An 18871-nucleotide genomic window follows, 5' to 3' on the forward strand; every position below is an offset into this window, starting at 1 on the left:
AAGATTAACTTTAAAAACATGTTTTCTGGAGTACATATCTCCAAACAACTACAGCATCTCTGACATCTACCCACTAGATACTGAGTGTCCCCACTAGCATTTGTGAAGATAAAAAATGTTCCCTGGTGAGAACTACTGACTCACCAAGTCAAATTTTCTTACTTGTCTTGAAACATGTTCACACATTATATAATTTCTTTCCCAGTGTGATTCATAGATAGAAATAAAAAAAAAAAAAAAATGTGCATGTACCTGAAGGGGGAAAGTAAATTTTGCCATGAATAGCATCTAATTTGAAAGCAAGTTTTAATAGATTTAAAATTCCTTTCCATTTTGATTGTTGTATTTTGAGTAGATGTGTTAGTTTTGTTTTATTTTTCTCTGTGCCTCAGTTTTGTTAAATGTAGAACATAATACTGTATGGTGGTAATTGATGGTTTTATTCTTTTTGGAAAAAGTTTGGTATATTTAAGCAAGAATATGTTTGAGAAGAGAAGTCTCTCAATAGATGAAAGGAGGAAGATAACTAGGTCTCTGATCTACCATTCTGGGCATTCAAATCTTGGCTGAGTTGTCATTTGAGATTCTGTGTGTCAAGGCCTCTGTATTAAATGGTTATTAAAAGATTTATTGTAATGAAGGATTTATAGATGACTAAAGTATGCCTGATAGAAACCAAATTTGAAGTAGAGTCTTCTACAGCTCTACCATGATCATTCCAGCTTCTCCAACTTTGGATTTATCGCTGTAATTTGTATGATGTAAAATTCATTGATGTGTAGCATGTACTTTGATTGTGGGAGCATTCCATAAATGATGCTACTTTTCTATTTTAGAGGCAAAGATTTAGCTATAACAATCACCTAAGGGTCATACACACTTACACATATATGATACCTGATGAGTCTATTTATCTTAGGGAAGCATTTCTCTCAAATTGTGCTACAGAGATTATTTGCTTTAGGTTCATCTGAGATTCATGCTATAATGCAAGAATTCTGACCCTAACTCCAGAACTACTGAATCAGATTCTCTGAGATATGTGTCCTGAAATACTTATTTTAACTGGTTTATAAGGTAATTCTTATGTATAAGAAAATCTGAAAATGATTGTTTTAGGGCTTCATAAAGACAGCAAAAGGAATGTTTGAGAGTGACTAATTTCATACTATATAACATTGAATAGTTAACTTAAGCCTAAGCAACATATAAAAGCTATGATGACTATACAGTTGAATTGTCTACTGAATTTTAAATTTTTTTTGAGGAATTTGTAAATATCTACAACCAACTAAGACTAAGAGAATAGGGTCAAAACCAGGATTGCCTTTCTTTTTGCATTATTTGGTCTCTGCAAATATTTTTGTTAATGTGCCCCATTCTTTTGTTACCCCATGTGTGATCTTGTATATTGCTTTATTTTATCCTTAGCCTCCATTTTACCTCTCACAGACATGTTAAAAGTTCCTATTTAAATAACAGTTTTAAATTAATCTGAATAGAAAGAAGTATTTGTTTCCTTCTAATAAACTGTAAAAAAAAAAAAATGCATGATCCTTATCATTTATTAGCTAAAAATGGCTTCACTTTCTTTGAATGGCACTGTTTCAATTGTGAAACTCTTCTTTTCCAGTTTCTATCAGTTGTATTTACCTCCTTATGTTTCTGCATGAACTATATCAATGCTGTCCCCATGGAAGGAATAATTCTGTATTGATATAACCTAAATTAAAGCTGTATTTACCATCGTGCTAAAATACGGTACTATATAGAACACCTTGAAACATTTTCTTTATCAGCAATTGCTTGGTTGGGATGGGGAGAGGTAATTTCTTAATCATGTCATATTTGTTGGCATGTTCTGCAGGATGCTTTCTGGGCGGCAGCTATTTGGGACATCAGTCATTCCACTTCATGTGGGGACACAGGAAGTTTTGCAGAAAGTCCCTTAGCTTTTACTGGAATAATTCCAAAGACTTGTTATTAAGCATTTCATTGAACTGTAGCTGTGGTGGTTTGCTTTTTCACATTTCATACCTTCTCCCTGGTGGGCTGCACTAGGTAGCACACACACACACAAAAAAAAACTATGCATGGTTTTATCTAAGAACTATAAATAGTTTTAAGCATTCATTATAGTGATAGACCACAGTTATGTCCTGTGACGTAGACAGAAGTGATGCAGAAATTATCCCATGCAGTCTGCATTAAAGGAATGCTGCAACTTTAAGCAGACTTTCAGTTCTTAGATATGAGCTTTAAAAGGACATGGCTTAGATCAGGTGAGTCAAGGACTAAGGAGGAATCTACAATATCATGTTTTGAAACATTCTGCTCACTGGAGGGCTGTCAAATTTTGTTCTGTCAGTTACAAAGTGTTCACAACATACGTTGTTAGCAGTGCTACATTCTTTTAAAATTACCTGAGCTATCACTTAGTGAATCAGATCACAGCAAAACAGTAGGTACTCTGTGTCAGAATTAGAGCTCACACAATCCACATGTCTTCACCCCTTTTATCTATAGAGTTCCATTCAAGCACAAGGCATAGTTCTCTACCACTCATTCCATGCTCCCTCAGTTGAGTCTCAGCTTTCAGAGAAAAAAAGTTACTCAAGACAAAAAGTTTGAGGTTCTTTGGACTCTAAATTTATTAGATATGTTTATGAAGAGGCTTGATTTCCAGGATCCACTTAGATGGGCAGAAGAAAATCACCCTCACTGGAGTAATATAAATATTTTTCTAAGAATTTATTTCATACTGACAAGGCCTTGAACCAGATGATATAGTGAAAAATGCCCTGATGCACTAAATTACTTTCCTGTCAATAAACTTTTCTAGATAAAAATATCTGAGGGAAAATTGAAGACAGAATATTTACTTTGAAATGTTTCATAAATCCTGAAAGCAAATAAAATATTACCTTTTGTCCTGAAAATATCTATGTTATAAATTCAATGTCTGACTATTTCTTACCACGTAGAGTTGAAATAGAATTTATGTCTGTATATTTTTTCTTCACACTTTATCTATACTTTAACTCTGTGTGTAATGCTGGGTGTAAATTCTAATCAACTTATGATTCTTATTTCAGATTTTGCATTTTTTAGCTTTTCAAATACACATATTCTTGCCTATTATGGAAGAGATTTGAATTACCGATATATGTAATTGTTAATTTAACCATTGTTTGTGACATGTCTTCTAGCTCTAACAAGTGAATGCATTCTGAGTTGTCTTATTTTAGATATTTTTACCTCGGACTAATTAATTTTCAATTATCCAAATCACCTTACTAAAATGTGGCTTTGTCCTGTCATTCAGCTCTTCATCAACTTTCAGCAGCTCCTGATTTGATTATAAAATTCCAAACTCCTTAAATTAGCAGTCAAAAACTTATACAACATAGACAGCTTATGTGTAAAATCTTCTCCTACTCTATCTCTACATGAACACCCTACTCTACCTTAGCAGGAAACAGCAATACTGGTTCTCAAAACAGAACTTGAAAAAATATATATGCTCCTTATCCATGATGCCAAGAAGGTCTCCATGACTTTGTGGTAATCCAAATTACATCCATTCCCTAGGATTTAGTTCAGATGCCAGCTCCATTTTTGATAATTCTCTTTTCTCTTTTGCACTCAACTCTTCCTTTAATCACTCATCTTCAACAACTGCTTATCAAGCACTTACTTTATGTCCGGAATTAGGCTAGTTGCCAGGAATACTGCTATGAACAAATTGGCAAATTTTGGCAAATTTGCAAAAATTGGCAAATTCTTGTTCTCACAAAGCTTACAGTCTAAAGGGGGTAACAAATATTAAAAAAAAATAAATGCACACTATATGTGTGTATATATACATTAAGACAATTGCCGTAAAGAAAAATTGCAGGCTGTGTTTGTATTAAAAGGTTATAATGATTTAAATTGTGGGATGGAAGAAAAGCTTAGGAAAGTTCTGGGGGCTGAGTTAGAGTTGTCAGACCAAAGTGAAAGGAAGAACATTCCAGGCAGAGACTGAAGGCTGAAGGACCTAAAGAATCTGGGAAAAAGAGAGAGTTTTTTATGTTTAAGAAACTCAAAGATGATGAGCATGGCTAGAAACTCAATGACTGAGGGAAAAACTGCTCAAGGAAGAAATAACAGATGTCAGTAGGGATAGATCATTTGGGGTCTTGTAGAAGAATTTTTGTCTTGTTGAAATTTGGTAGGAATATATTGTAGGAAAATAAGACAGCCAATGGCATGGTTAGATTTGCTTTTTAAAAGATTTCTTTAACTGTTTTGTGGTACGTGTATGAAAATGGGAAAGGGTAGATGCAGTAACCCTAGCATGAGATAAGGCCATCTTGAACTGGAAGGAGAGTGGTGAAGATGCAGAAAAGTGGACAGAAAAAAAGTAGAATCACTTGTGACATAGTGATGGGTTGAATGGTAGAGAGTGAGAAACAGAGGAAAGTATTGAGGACAATTCCACATTTTCTGGGTGCGCTCCATTCATTCATTGGTAAAACAAACTTTACTGAAATTATTAAGCATAGATGAAAACCAGATATGATGCAATTATAATGAGTTCAGTTTGGAAAAAACATATGACTGAGATACCTGTAAGATAGTCATGGAGGTAGACATAGAATCTGAAACTCTGAAAACAAGTTTAGATTGAAGTGTAAGCTTAAGTTCTTCACATAAAGATGACATGTGAAGTTCGGGAAATAAGTGAGATCTTCTCGAGAGGATGAAATGAATCCTGGACCAAGCCATGGTGGCACTAACATTGTAAAGCTCAATTAGAAAACTAGACTGGAAAAGGAAATAGAATGGTAATGACAAGATAAGCAAGAGAATGACTGGCGGATGAGATGTCATAGATATAAAAAGACAGAATTCAAGATGAGAGTAGTTAATATTTAATGCTTCTCAATGGTAAAAAATTTGTGAACTGAGTGGTATCCATTTGATTTAACAACTTAGAGATCTTCAGGAGGAACAAAAACCAAACTGGTGGGCATTATGAATAAAGAGGAGGTGAGAAACTGAAACAACCAAATAATGCACTTCTTTTGAAAGCTCTGTTTCACTCTTAGATATTATGTTGTTGCACCACTATTTTTTCACTAAATCTCTTCTTGATTTCAGACACTTTTCATATTGTTGTTTTAGTGAATTATGCAATTTTATTTTCATTTTTATGTACTTTAGTTTAGCTACTCAAGCAAAAGCAAATTCCTTGAAGGTAGGAATATATTTGATATCTTTTAATTGCCCATTATATTTATATTGAGTGTGGGTTATCCGTAAGAGTGAATAAATGGATAAGTGAATGAAAGAATAAATGTAAAGGGAGAAAATCAAAGAGTATCTCCAAGCCTCAACTCTTTATACAGTAAAAGAATGCATTTTTGAAATTCCGTGTTTCTATAAAATGTGTTTCTAACTTGTCGGGAATGATATTCTGACCATAATTTTCCATACCATAATTCATTCCCTGCTGTGTCTTATTTGTTATTTATGCAATATGAAAGCATTTCAGGAAATCGTTTGGGGAAAAATGGATATTATTTTATCACAAAGTCCAAATGATTCTGCATAGCTTATATTCGCATACACATATTTAGAATATTCTTTTGACATTGTAAATTCTTTGAAAGACATTTAGATAGTTTTTGTTACCAAACCATCAATCATAAATGGTCAGTTCTTGTTCTGTGACAAATCTGCCCTGTATACATGAATTTTCTTAAATGACATTTGGTCTACCCTAAATTGTGCATGTTACTAAAGGAAAACATAAGCAAACCTAATAAAAAATGGTTGGCAACCTAAAAATCAGGTTTAAAGTACATCTTGTATCTTTATTTTTTTAAAAAAATATTGGTATAATTAAGTCCTGAGATATATTTAAATTCAAATAATGAATGGACCTCAAGTGGTCTGGTATCCTGGTACCAATAGTTCTTTCATGCTAACTACTTTGCCAGTTATTTTGGGGGGAAAAAGTGAAGTATACTATTTTCTGCTTCCTGCCTCCCTTTTCTTCAACATCATTCTTCTCCGTGTATAAATTACTCATTCCTCTGGATATCCCCACTTCACGTGCTTCCTTTCAAACCTCAGCCCTGGAAATAATCCAATAGGGTGATTCATAAGTTTTAAATAACTAATAACTTATATGTTATAATTTTTAAAGGTACTTGGAAATAATTTCTGCATGATATCCAGGTATATTTTGCTTGATAAATTAAATCCAGCATTAATAAGCAAAGAATAATTACTAAATCAAAAGGAATTGATGCCAAGGTGAGATTTTAGTATCAACAAAGCAATTGGGGATTTCCATATTTATGTATTTATTTTTTGGCAGAAACAGTGAGTATTGTATACAGGACTCAGAAGCCAAAGACCTTATATTGCAATCATCTTGAATGAGCCAATGATTTGAAAAACCTGTTTTTCTGTCTATAAAATGGAAGTAAGGCATTTGGAAACAATCTTAATGTACATTTACATGAATAAATCATGATAGTTTGTATGAAAGCAACTTATAAAATTTAAAGTGCACTACAGGTTGGGTGCTATAATTATATTTGTTATTTGTAGTATCCCCAAAATATACCATGCATTTAAATATGTCTGTCTTTACTCCTAAAAATGACCTGCATTACAGTATACTGATGTAAAACAACAAATGAGTAATGTAAAATTGCTCTATTCTTATTTCACTTTCTCATTATCTCTTGGATTAGGTAAGTAAAGTCTTATGTTTACAAGTCCCCTGGCAGTTTATATGGTTAAATTACTCATAAGCTAGAATCGTTTAAGCAAAGAATTCAGAGCTCACTTATTTAATCATGTCAATAAATGCTAGAAGACAAGAGGAATAAACAATAGGTTAGATTCTTAATGCTATTATATATTTTTATTCATTTGTGGGATACAAGAGATATTTTTACTTCATAAAGCCACAGATATTGACTATAAAGCCCATGAATTATTTACACAAAAGGCATTACGTGAATTTTAAGGGTTTTATTGTGATTATTTTTTTGAATACTACTCTCATTTAAGAAATATTTCACCAACTATGTTAGGTATTAGGCATCTGGGTGTCTAGACTAGAGACTCATTCTTCATGTTGTTGTAGTAAACCACTCCAATTATCCATTATTGTGTCTATCTGTGAAAACACATAAAATTATTTCTTATTCATTTCCCTTGGAGAAATTTAGCTTAAATCTCATGCTTTCTTTTCTCTTAAAAATCATAATTTGCTGCAATATCATTTGTGTAGAATTATCCTTTCTTAGGTATCTTCTGAATTGATTTCTTAACTATATTCCCCTTACTGATATTATAAGCAGTAATTATCTGAAATTCTCAGAGGTGTCTCAACTAAGAAGAATTGCTGACAAAGAGGGAACACATGCTTCTCTCTCTCTCTCTTTTTTCCTTCTCTCTCTCTCTCTCTCTCTCTCTCTCACACACACACACACACAGACTTAGTTTTAAAGACAGCTCATTATTGTTCCACTGGATTCAGTTCTGCCAAGAGTTCCGTTGCTCTGATTATACACAGAACAGGTCAGTGTTGCATTTTTTCACTTTTCTTGTGAGGACAGTGAGATGCCATGGCCCTTCTCTCTTCGGAAATCCCCTTTTGCCAGCCTTATTAACATTCACCTTGATTATCTTGTGCAAATTTTCCAACACTGGTTAAGTCCTAAATGCCCACCAGGAGAATTTACTAACCCCCAGAGAATTTAAGAGTGAGGTTGAGCCAGCAAAAATAATTTAACTCTAGACAATTGTCTACATTCCACACCTCTTGGTAATTTTGCACAATCTGAAAGAAACAAGTCCTGTCTGCCTGAGCCTTTTAATGTTTCTTTTTGGTTATTACTTGAACTTATTACAATGCTTCTTGCTTGTGGAGCAGTAACTGCTTCTGTATACAATCTCTTTGTGTAGTAGAGTGTTTCCTAGACCTTTAATAAAATCCTTCTTTATCACTGAAAACAGATTCCACATCTGTGGATACAAACAAATGCAGCAATGAGCCAAAACCTTCTGCAAAGAAATGTCCTGGTATTTACAACTGCTTTAGAAATACTATTCCTCAGTGATGACAGGAAAAGGACAGTCTGTTATATTTAATAAATGTGGTTTGAGTCTACACTGACACTTCAATGGTTGTCATTAAGAAAAAGGCACATTTCAGGTCTACCTATTTACTTCCCAGCAATCCACAGTGAAAAATCAAAAGGGGCATTTGCTTTTTACGTAGCTCATAACCCTTCACTGTTCCTCCATTTCCTATTTGTGGAAGAAAAGTTATTTTTCAAAGCCTTTGTTAGAGCACTGAGAGAAGTGTTGCTTAATTAAACTCATTAGAATCCTGATGCTTCCTTGGTTAATCTGAATGAAGAAACCTTTTGATTCTATGCACTGTACTCTATGTGTTTTTAACTGCCGCTATTGAACAATGCTTATATTCACAAAGGCTTTCAATGTATATAATACATTGAATTTGGTTTAGTAAATGAGGCAATAATTAAAAAAAAAAAAAATCATTGTAGGAGCCCAGAAGAGTATCTAGCATGTAATAAGCATTAAGTGTTGCATTGTAAGGCTCTTTATACAGATTGTCAGGTGTGATGAGGGCAAGTGACACCAGAGATGCATGAAAGAAAAGTTTATTATAACTCAGAGGTCACAGAACAGAGAGGAGTGCCATGCTCTGCAGGGTCACATGCATGTTCATTTGCAGGATCACGTGTTGGAAACACAGGCTCGCCCAGGCAGGTGGGGTTCAAGAGGTTGCGGTGGACCTGGGGCCTCTGTCTTTATGTGCATAGCAGTTGGTCAAGCAAGAGTGAGGATTGGGGAGTTCGTATTTGACTTTTCTGAGGCCCAAACCCAGGTAGGAGGCAGATAGGAGGAGGAGAAGTTGATGATCTTGTTTAAACAGGTGTCAGGGGTGGTCACTGAAGGATCTAATAGCAGCATCTAAGATGCTGAGGCATCAGGTTAGTGCCAAGCCCCTGTGTTACTATCGACCTTGGAGATGCTAAGATGAAGTGGAAAAAGTCCCTATTTTATTTGAATCCACTACATAAGTGTTAAATAAAATAAACATGGTAAAAGCCTAATTTTGCTGTCAAAATGGCTGTAAATGTCAAAGGACCGGATTTCACATTGAATGGCTTTCCTTTATTGAAATGTACTGCACTGATCTCTTTTATAGTCTAATTTAGGCAAGCATTGCATTTTGGGGCAGTGGTTCTCAATTGAGCACAGTTTTGCCTCACAAAGGACATTTGGCAATATCTGGAGACGTTTTTGGTTGTTACAACTGGGGATGGGTGCTATTGACATCATAGGTAGATGCCAGGGATGCTGCTAAAAATCCCTTGGTGCACTAGGACAGATCCCCACAACAAAGAATCATCTGATCCCAGATGCCAGTGGTGTCATGGTTGAGAAACACTGGCTTAGAGCTTGAGCTCTGGAGTCCAAGTGTTTGAACTCCAATCTATATTTTGCTAACTATGAACTCTATAATTCTAGGTAGATATGTAACTGTATGAATTTCCATTTCCTTGTCATTGAAACAAGAATATTATATATATATTACATATAATAATAATAATAGAATCCTCCAATAGAGATAGAAAGTAATAATACAGAAAACATACTTAGCACATTTCTTGGTACATTGTAAATATTCATTAAATCTTAGTTGTTATAAATAATCTAACATAAAGTGACTTGTCTTCCAATTATTTTCCAAATTAAAAAGTTGACATAATATATGCTTTCTTCAGTTTAGAATTTTTGAGGATCCTTGCCCACCCTAAAACTTTTCATCTTTAGGTGAAAAGTTTATCTGTTTATTCAGATAAACAACCAGGTCTTAAAACCACTCATCACCACCTCATTTTCTGTTGCTGTACATTAATTTGTTTTATTTTGAGCAAGATTCAGGGCCTGCTAGAAATTTTATAAAGGCAAATAAAACTTTTTCAGTAATATAGTTCCTATTATTGCCTTTTCCTCATTGTATTTTTAAATTACTTTATACAAAGCTAAACTCTCAGATAGGCTCATAGTTGAGTCAACTATGGCCTTCTTTCAAACTCAGTTGTAAACTAGTGTGATATAGTTTTACAAGAAAAAAAATGTCTCCTCCAATAGTCAATTTCACATATAGAACATTTTTTTTTTAGAATACTATAAAACCTTATTATGTAAAAGCAAGAGGAGAGGGTTTCCTTTAAGATGTGTGCTTCATTGGGAAGGGGACCATGTACAAGGTACCTCATATTTTCATTCTTCTCTAAAAAGGTCACAGTGCTTATTTGTCTTTCTTTAGCTGATTTTTTATAATCTGCAAACTTGGTTATTAAGTCACTAGATTTTCTATCCATTAATATTGTGCCATGAACTGGATGGATAGGTAATAAAATAGCTGCTTGACAACTAAATCGTCCAAAAAAAATATAATTACATGAGTTTGGGGAAGTAATTCCAATTTTGAGAAATATGTTTCTGGTCCTATGCATTGAAATTTACCTTCAGGGATGATTCCAGGAGCTTCAGAAGGAATTAACATCAATTAATGGCATTGTGAGGAAATTAGTTTCCCTCTGGGCCAGGAAAACCAAATGCAAATGTCTGCTAAAATATATTTTTATATTTTGAATCAAGAGATCTTTCATATGTTTCTCTATTTGTGTTCCAATACATGTAGAATAAAATTATACCCTAAACAAAGAAATGTAAAATTGGAAGGTGATTGAATGAATGTTAGGGTTTCTTCAAAATTCTAAACTCTATCCTCTTTTATTTTAGTCTTTTCATCTGATAGACTCTGAAACTGAAGCCCAGAAATATTAAATTCAAGGTCACACAGTTGGATAGCAACACAGCCAAGATTAGAGTCTTTTGGCTCAAGGTTCAATATTCTTTCCATTATGCAAAATTGTCCCATGATGTATTAAACACACACACACACACACACACACATATATATAATTAGAATAATGAATATAGTGGTGCACCTCCCAGTTTTACCTCCAGCCAACACACATACCTTCGGCACTGAAGACTTTATTCCTCCAGTCGCTGAAACTGTTGGCAGCTGACAGCTCATAAGTAAGTTCCTTTTTGAGAAATTTTCCCTCTTCAAGGAACAAACCAAAAAAAAGCCTCCTCACCCAAGGATATGTGCCCTTCTCAGAGTGTACCCTATCCAAGTCTAAGAATTAGTTGCAGCAAAGTTATAAACTACCCAACCACTTGCCTGAATAGGGGATAATTGTGAAGAGCCATCCTAGCTTTGTATCTCCCTGTGTGACCAGATAAGATTGTGTTCTCAATTGAGGTGAGTTTTACTCCTAGTCCTGACCCTGACCCTGCAGTCTTCATTCTCCCAAAGGTGTTGGCCTGAGAGCACTCTCCAGTAAACTTCTTACAAATGACTATCTCAGATTCTGTGTTCTGGGGAATCCAAACTTTAACAATAAAGTAAGTTGCTCACATATTCTGGAGAAAATTACTTTGATTTTAAGTTTTGATAGAGGTGTTCAGGGTGGTTTAGGATGGAATTAGCTCTTAATCGAAATAACTTCTAGGCCTATCAGTTACTTTATCATTTTATTGGTGTTACTGTGTTCTAGGTATAGTATTAGGCATTTTATACACATTAGCTCATCTAGTCTTCATAATAACCCTCTGATATGGATGTGAATATTAATCTCCCTTTCACAGATGAAGAAATTGGGGACTTATGAAAGTTAAATAATTTTCCATGGTCACTCACCTGACAGTATCTGATTCTAAATGATTTTCCAATTAGACTTTAAGCCACTTGAAGGCAGGAGGCAGGTCTTTTATGGACAGTACTGTTTCCCATCATATAATGCAGTACCTTGCACTCATTAGTTGTCAATATTTATCAACTAAACAAATGAATTCACATCTGTCTGGCCCCAAATCCCTGCACTAAGTGCAACCTCCTGTATATACAAAGAGCCCTCATCTTAATGGTAAAATTACAGAGAATTAAAACAAAACAAAACAAACAATTCCTTTAAACTTTAAAAAACAAACTATGCCAAACAAATGTGATTTAATTATTCATTTTTCTTTGAAAACTGAGACTGAGGTCCTTCATTTTCTTTCTTTTTATGGTAGATACATATGTACCATATAGATACCAGATATTGTACCAGAAAAAAGGTACTGACACTGCCTGTGAGATTCAGTTATTGGATCCCTTTCAATGTGTCTTTATTGAAGTTATATATTGAATTTAATGTAATATCCCAAGAGGGTTAAATGATCACATAAAGAAAATGATGAATACTTCCAACATTGTAATACGAAAGCAATGGAAATGAAGTCTCCATCCACTTTCTCTACTTTCCAAGGCAGCATCTGAAGAGTTAGAAATGAAAAGAAACATTGCCACTTTGTAATTAACATTATGGATTTAATAAAGTATTTTTAATATTTGGATGTAGATACTAAGCACAATGTTGATTTGGGGGTCTGTTGGTAACTGTTTCAACAGTTAAGTAAGTGTCTTATGTAAAGTAACAAAGATGGAGAGAAAGCACGTATCTTATTTCTAAGTAGGTTCAACGCCTAGAGAATTGGAAAATAACCAACAAAGAGAATTCAGTCTGAAAATTTCTTGAAAAATCAAAATAAGTCAAAGTAGTTTATTCATTTTACACCTAAGAAAATCCTTAAGGCATATCCTGTGAGTCTAAAAATGCTTCCTTTGTACACCATGTAACCAGCCTGGATATCTCTACACCAACTTTATAGAAGAGTCAAAATGGCAAAATAGAACTAACGGAGAAACTGTGCTACAAATAAGCATATGATAAAGGCTAGGATGGGTTTACTATAAACCTGAAAACAATAAAAATTCAAAATGTATGGACAGCAAAATGTACTTTGTTAAAGCATCACTGGGCTGCTATGTGGAGAATGCCTTGTGGAGGTAGGGAGACAAGTTAGGGGACTGTGGGGATTTGGAGCTATATACTATACTCCAGAAAAACATGTTCTTAAATTTAATCCATTCTTGGGGGTGTGAACTCTTGTAAACAGGACCTTTTGATGAGGCTGAAATAGCCTCAACTGAAATAGTTGGGGGGTTGCCCAACTAATCAGAATGGGCCTTAATCCTCTTATTGAAGACCTTACAGGAAGGTCATTAAGCAACTGAAAGTCACAGAGGGAGCAGCCAGAAGCTGAAATTTAATGGAATCCAGAAGAGAAGGGAGAGGCCAGGAGAGGCTGCCATGCATATTGCCATGAGATAGAAAAATCAGGGACCAAGGATTGCTGGCAGCCAGCCCCAGAATGCCACTTAGAGAAAACATCACCTTGGTGATACCTTGGTTTTCAACTTCTCCTAGCCTCAAATCTGTAAGCCAATAAATTCCCATTGTTTAAGCCAACCCATTGCATGGTATTTGATTTAGCAACCAGGAAATGAAAACAGGTTTTGGTACCAGAAAATGGGTGCTGCTATTGCAAATACCTATAAATGTGGAAATTGCTTCGGAATAGGGTAATGGTAAGAGGCTGGAAGAATTGTGAGGGCTCAAAAATGAGTGAGAGCTGTAGAGAAAATATGTATCATCTTAGAGAAGACATAATTTGTCATGAACAGAATATTGGTAGAAATATGGAAGTTAAGGTACTTCTAAGGAGGACTTAGAAGGAAATTATGAATGCATCATTGGGAATTGGGGGAAAAATGGCAATCCTTGTCATACCATGCAGAGAGCTTGGAAAAACTGAGTTCTGATTTTGGATGGAAGGTAGAAGATGAAAACAATGAATTTGGATTTTTAGCTGAGGAAATTCCCAAGCTAAGTGTGGAAGGTGCAGCCTGGTTTCTCCTCGCAGTTTATAGTGAAGTGAGAGAGGAGATGGATAAGCTAAGAAATGAACTCTTAAGCACAAAGAAACCAGAAATTGATGTTTTGGAAAACTCTGAGCCTATCCAGATACTGTACTCTAAAATTAGGGCCACAAGCAGCTCTACCAGAGAACTCCTTGAGCTTCTGGAAAACGAGTACCTGTAGAATAGGGTTCCATGTGAAGGTTTAATTGATGTGGATACAGGGCAGTCACTTCAGTGAAAGTCAGGACTGGAAATGCAGCTATGCAGGAAGGATCTGTGGAAGGTTCTGTTGTCTGATGGTTTGAACCACTGTGAACTGTACACAAAGCTGACAAATTTTTGCAAAATTTGCTGTAGTCTAGATTATTGCTGATTGAATTAAGAGATTGGATGTGGATACTGAGAGAGTAGATGGCTTGAGGTTGGCAGTGTAGGAGCAAGGACTTGATTCTAGGAGTTATGAGGGAAAGAGAAAAAGCAAAGATAATTTTCTGGTTTTGGCCTAATAACAGTACCATTTACTGAGAAGGAATAGACTTGAAAATCAAGGGTTTTTTGGATTTGTTTTGAATCAAGTTTGTGATGTTTATTAAACAACAAAAAGAAAATGGATGGATAGGCAAATCAGAGAGCAGATTTGGAAATGTGGTTTCTGAGGGAACAATAGAAAAATGGGCATTTAAAATTGTACACCATTTAGATGTAAAGTGGGCAGAAACTTTCCTGGCTTCTTCTGCTCATATTGTACTGGTATACTGCCATCTGGGTGGCTCTTCTCTCTTATCTGTCACTCTTCACTCCTTTTCACCTCCTTCTCTGAAGCAACATTAAATCCTTTGCTTTTTTGCCTGCAGAGCAATTAGCCAGCTAGTCTCAGTTTCTACCTCAATGATTTTCTAAACCAAAAACAGTGCTCTTTCCAAGAGGAATTCCAGTGCCAGCTTGTAAGATAATGCAGTCTTTGCTTCCCCTACAGCATGATTCAATGAGCTATGGCTCGTTTCGATCCCATGAGATCTGTGAGCCAGAAGGTGTCATCCAAAAAGTGCATCCACAACTGTAAATGAACAATGTGCAGGAATTTCTTGTAATTGCTCTGTTGTTCTCCTTAGGTCACTGAAATGACTTTGGGTTTTTAATTTCCTAAATTCCTAGGTTACTACTTTGGTGATGCAAATCATTACACTGGTAATTCTAAAACTTTCCGGGCATACACTTAGGAACTATTAAAAGAACTACCACCAAAACATTTATGTGGGTATTAAAAAATCTGTATTTTCATATAGAACAATACATATAGAATTCAAATTTAGGAAATTAGATAAGCAAATTTCAAAATGCTTTTTAGAGTAAATTAACCATTTAACCATTTCTGTGGAGCAATGTTGCACTGGGAAATTTAAGCTCATGGGGAATTTGATGTTTTTCTGAATGTTGATGAAAATTTAGGGTTTTACATACAGATGTGCAAATGCCACTCTGTATTCTACGTATGCTGTGATTGAGTTTTTAAACAACACCTTTTCTTTTCTGTGTTCTTATCATAGGCTACATATCGAAATCGAATTGTGAGTCAAAATCTCAGCACAAGGGACAGAAAACCAATTCATACTCCCACCGAGGACCGTTTTAGATACTCGGCAGCTGACCAGACCAGCCCTTACAAACACAAAACCTGTCAATTATCAAGTCTATGTTTAAATAATTTCTTGAAGGACAAGGAGCTAGTGGAAGCTATCAAACACTCAAGAGGAACTTATGAAACTCTCACTTCAGAGGTCACCCAGAACTTACTGGCCACTGGTGGACAGAGCACTCTGAAGCCTACAGCCAAGGTAGAAGGGTTCTCCACGTTCTCAGAGAAACCAAAGGAACCAACTGCTGTGGCACGACAGCATTCAACTTTTACCGGCAGGTTCGGGCAGCCACCGAGAGGGCCAATCTCTTTACACATGTACAGCAGGAAGAATGTTTTTCTCCACCACAATTTATACACCACTGAGCTGCAGACTCTAGGCCAGCAGGATGGGTAATTAAATCACTCTGTTCCTGTCTCTATTTAGGATAAAGACGGCTAAGACCAAGCATTTCTCATGCATAACTCATATTTAAATTGTCATGTACCTTTTGTTATTTTTTATTTTTAGTTATAAACAAGGACTTGTGCACTTTTTTCCTTCTTTAGAATGAGGGTTTGAGCATGCAAATTGAATTAGGTTGAATTGCCTTGAAGACATTCCTATATGTGTGTATAATAAATGGGACCATCTTGATGGTTTATATAGTCCATAACTTATTTGTCTTTTAGTTCTATCACTCACTGATATGCACTGAAGTTTCAGAAGGTATTATCAGACAGCTCTCTATTCATTTAATGGTGATCCTGTGAAAATAGATGTGAGGAATGAATAGATAAAGGAATTGTAAAGAATTTAAAATTATATAGTTAATAGAAGGATAAAAGAAGAGGGATTTTAAAGTCTTATGTTTGATGTTGTATTTATTTGAGGAATGAAGCTTGCTTGCATGTAACCTAGAGAAGCGTTTTTCTCTCTATTACATACATTCAAGCTCATGTTATGATACTATTAAGGGGGAAAAGACTATTTCTTTTACCCCCTAAATGTTTAGTTCACACTAGTTCACAAAGGATTTCAGACTGAGTAATTGCTGGCCAAATAGAGAATGACAGCTCCAATCCTCCAAAAATTTTGCTTTTAGCTCTTGCTATCGATGCTGAAGTACTGTGACATAAGACAGTGAGGTTGGTAAACTTGGCTACATTTTCTAAATGATGCATAAAGCATGACATGCTATGCCCTTTGATTCACTGTCATAGCAATATCAGCATATATTTAAAAATTAGGGGATGGAAAATTCTAAGAAAAGTATTCTTTTACTTCACTGCTCTTGTATTTTTAAATTTTGTTTATGCTTTTTTAAAAACCTATGTCCTCATTTGCTTTATACTAATCAACCCCTATCTATGACTCTAAATGACAAATTGAGGAACAGAAAATTGTTTTTTTGGTAGCCCAGTATACAACACCCTGGCTACGCAGCCATCTAGATTTTGAACAAAAAGTAAACTATGTGTGAAGTATTGCAATTTGATCTTTGGAATAAAGCTCTTATAGGTATTTTAAAGCTCATTTGATGTCAAAATATTTCTCTTTGAAAAATATGGCATAATATTTGTTATACTTAAGTGCACATGAGATAGATCAACAAATCTACGTAAAATAATTCCCTTATATTAAGTTAATAATATGGAAGTATCAAGCTATTAAAAAAAATGTTTTTAACAAAGGACCAGTAGGAACTGAGGTGGTAGTTTTCCTACACAAAGACAAAAGCTGGTAACTGTGACCACATTAGGCATAGTCTGTGCAAATTGAAACTGTCATACCTACTGCATGATCTGTTTCCCCTACGTTCTCTAACAGACAGAATCCATCAGCATGTACAAATGAAATGAATAAAGGGAAATTGAGATAGCAGTTTTAGCATGGCATCTGTCCAACCTGCTTAAATTAGGGCTATGTTTGGAATTCATCTCCTAATATAAAAATGTATTTGAGATCTTTGCCTTGGGGAAAAGCCACTAGATTTTACCCACTAGCTTTCATTGTTGAGCTTTGATAAATTTTCAAATTTTGATTAAAATTAACTGAGTAAAGAGTTTAGTGAATATGTAATACTTGTAAGTTTTGTTTTCCAAAGGAAGACACCTGTACATCGAGACAAAATTTTGCCAAATGTTTTCTTTCTTTGTGTGTTTGTAATCCTGCCAAAAGAGAACAATACACACTGCAATTTGCTTGACTTAATAAGACTGCTATCTAAAATTCCCACTGTACTTTAGAGGCTATGCTATCCATGCAGATAGACATTTTGTGCTGGGAAATATTTAAGAAATGATAGAAAAATAGAAAAAGTATAATGATTATTAATTGTGGAATTCAGCTTGGTTTGTCCTGAAAGTTGGTGTGTGTTGCTAGCATAATTTAAACCTGTAAATAAGTGAGCATGATAAAATAATCAAGGATTTTTTCCCAGGATATGGAAATACTATGTATCACAAATAATGTTTTTGATTTGAACTTTTGGAGTTTATAGTTTTGTTTTCCTGGAAAATAGACTTTTGGATTATACTTTGTAAAATATAATCTATTTAAGAAAATCTGTCATTTAATAGACATTTAAAGAGACATTTTAAACTCTAGTATTTTCTTGGAAAATCTTTTTTAAAGCTGAAACATTCAAAAAGAAAACCTGGAATAAAAGTTCAATTTAAAAAGGAGGAATATTTTTTAGAAATACCATCTTAAAACTGTTTTGTATCAGTATTTTCAGCATTGTTATAATATTATTTGTAATACTAAGTGTAACTCAGGCCTGGAGAAGGTGTAAGCCCACTGTGCTAATGGACAGTACATCCTCACTAACTGTAAAACAGGGGATCTTTGTAAGTTCCTCTTGTGTATATATAGTGACTCATAACAATGGCATGTGGGCATTCTTTCAGTGAATTGATTTCTTTGTACTAAAATCTCTAGTTTTCTAAGACAGTTCCATGTATAAAAATGATTTATACATTTCTCCAAGGCGGTACATATCCAAAGACATGACACCAGGGGAAAAAGTGCTTGTTTTTCTGACGGAAGCAGTAAATTTTCTTTTCCTTCCTCTTTGTTCTGTGCATGTATATGTGTAGATCAGCCTAAGTAACCCTGTAAATTTTTTGCTGCAAATCATTTCTTCCGAATTTAGAATGTGTTTTAAGGGACACTTAAGAAAAGATATTCTTTGAGGAAAATCTGTTTCCACCTGAAATAAACTCTTCCCTTTTTTGCAATTACTGGAACATGAAGCTGTATTTCTCCGTGATTTTTTTCAAATAATTTTATATGCCAACAGAGCCAAAACAAAACTATG

The 18871-nt window shown here is 34.8% G+C and overlaps 1 protein-coding gene across 1 annotated transcript in view; it reads left to right on the plus strand.

The window, feature by feature from the left end:
* Positions 1-16136, plus strand: part of CCSER1 (coiled-coil serine rich protein 1) — a 1457654-nt gene extending 1441518 nt beyond the window's left edge. The window contains exon 11 of the mRNA XM_037830258.1: positions 15481-16136. Coding sequence (XP_037686186.1) covers positions 15481-15966 — 486 coding nt within the window. The 3' untranslated portion in view covers positions 15967-16136. The remainder of the gene's footprint in view (positions 1-15480) is intronic.
* Positions 16137-18871: the final 2735 nt, after the last annotated feature.

Source organism: Choloepus didactylus, chromosome 3, assembly GCF_015220235.1.
Source record: "Choloepus didactylus isolate mChoDid1 chromosome 3, mChoDid1.pri, whole genome shotgun sequence".
Taxonomy (NCBI): domain Eukaryota; kingdom Metazoa; phylum Chordata; class Mammalia; order Pilosa; family Megalonychidae; genus Choloepus; species Choloepus didactylus.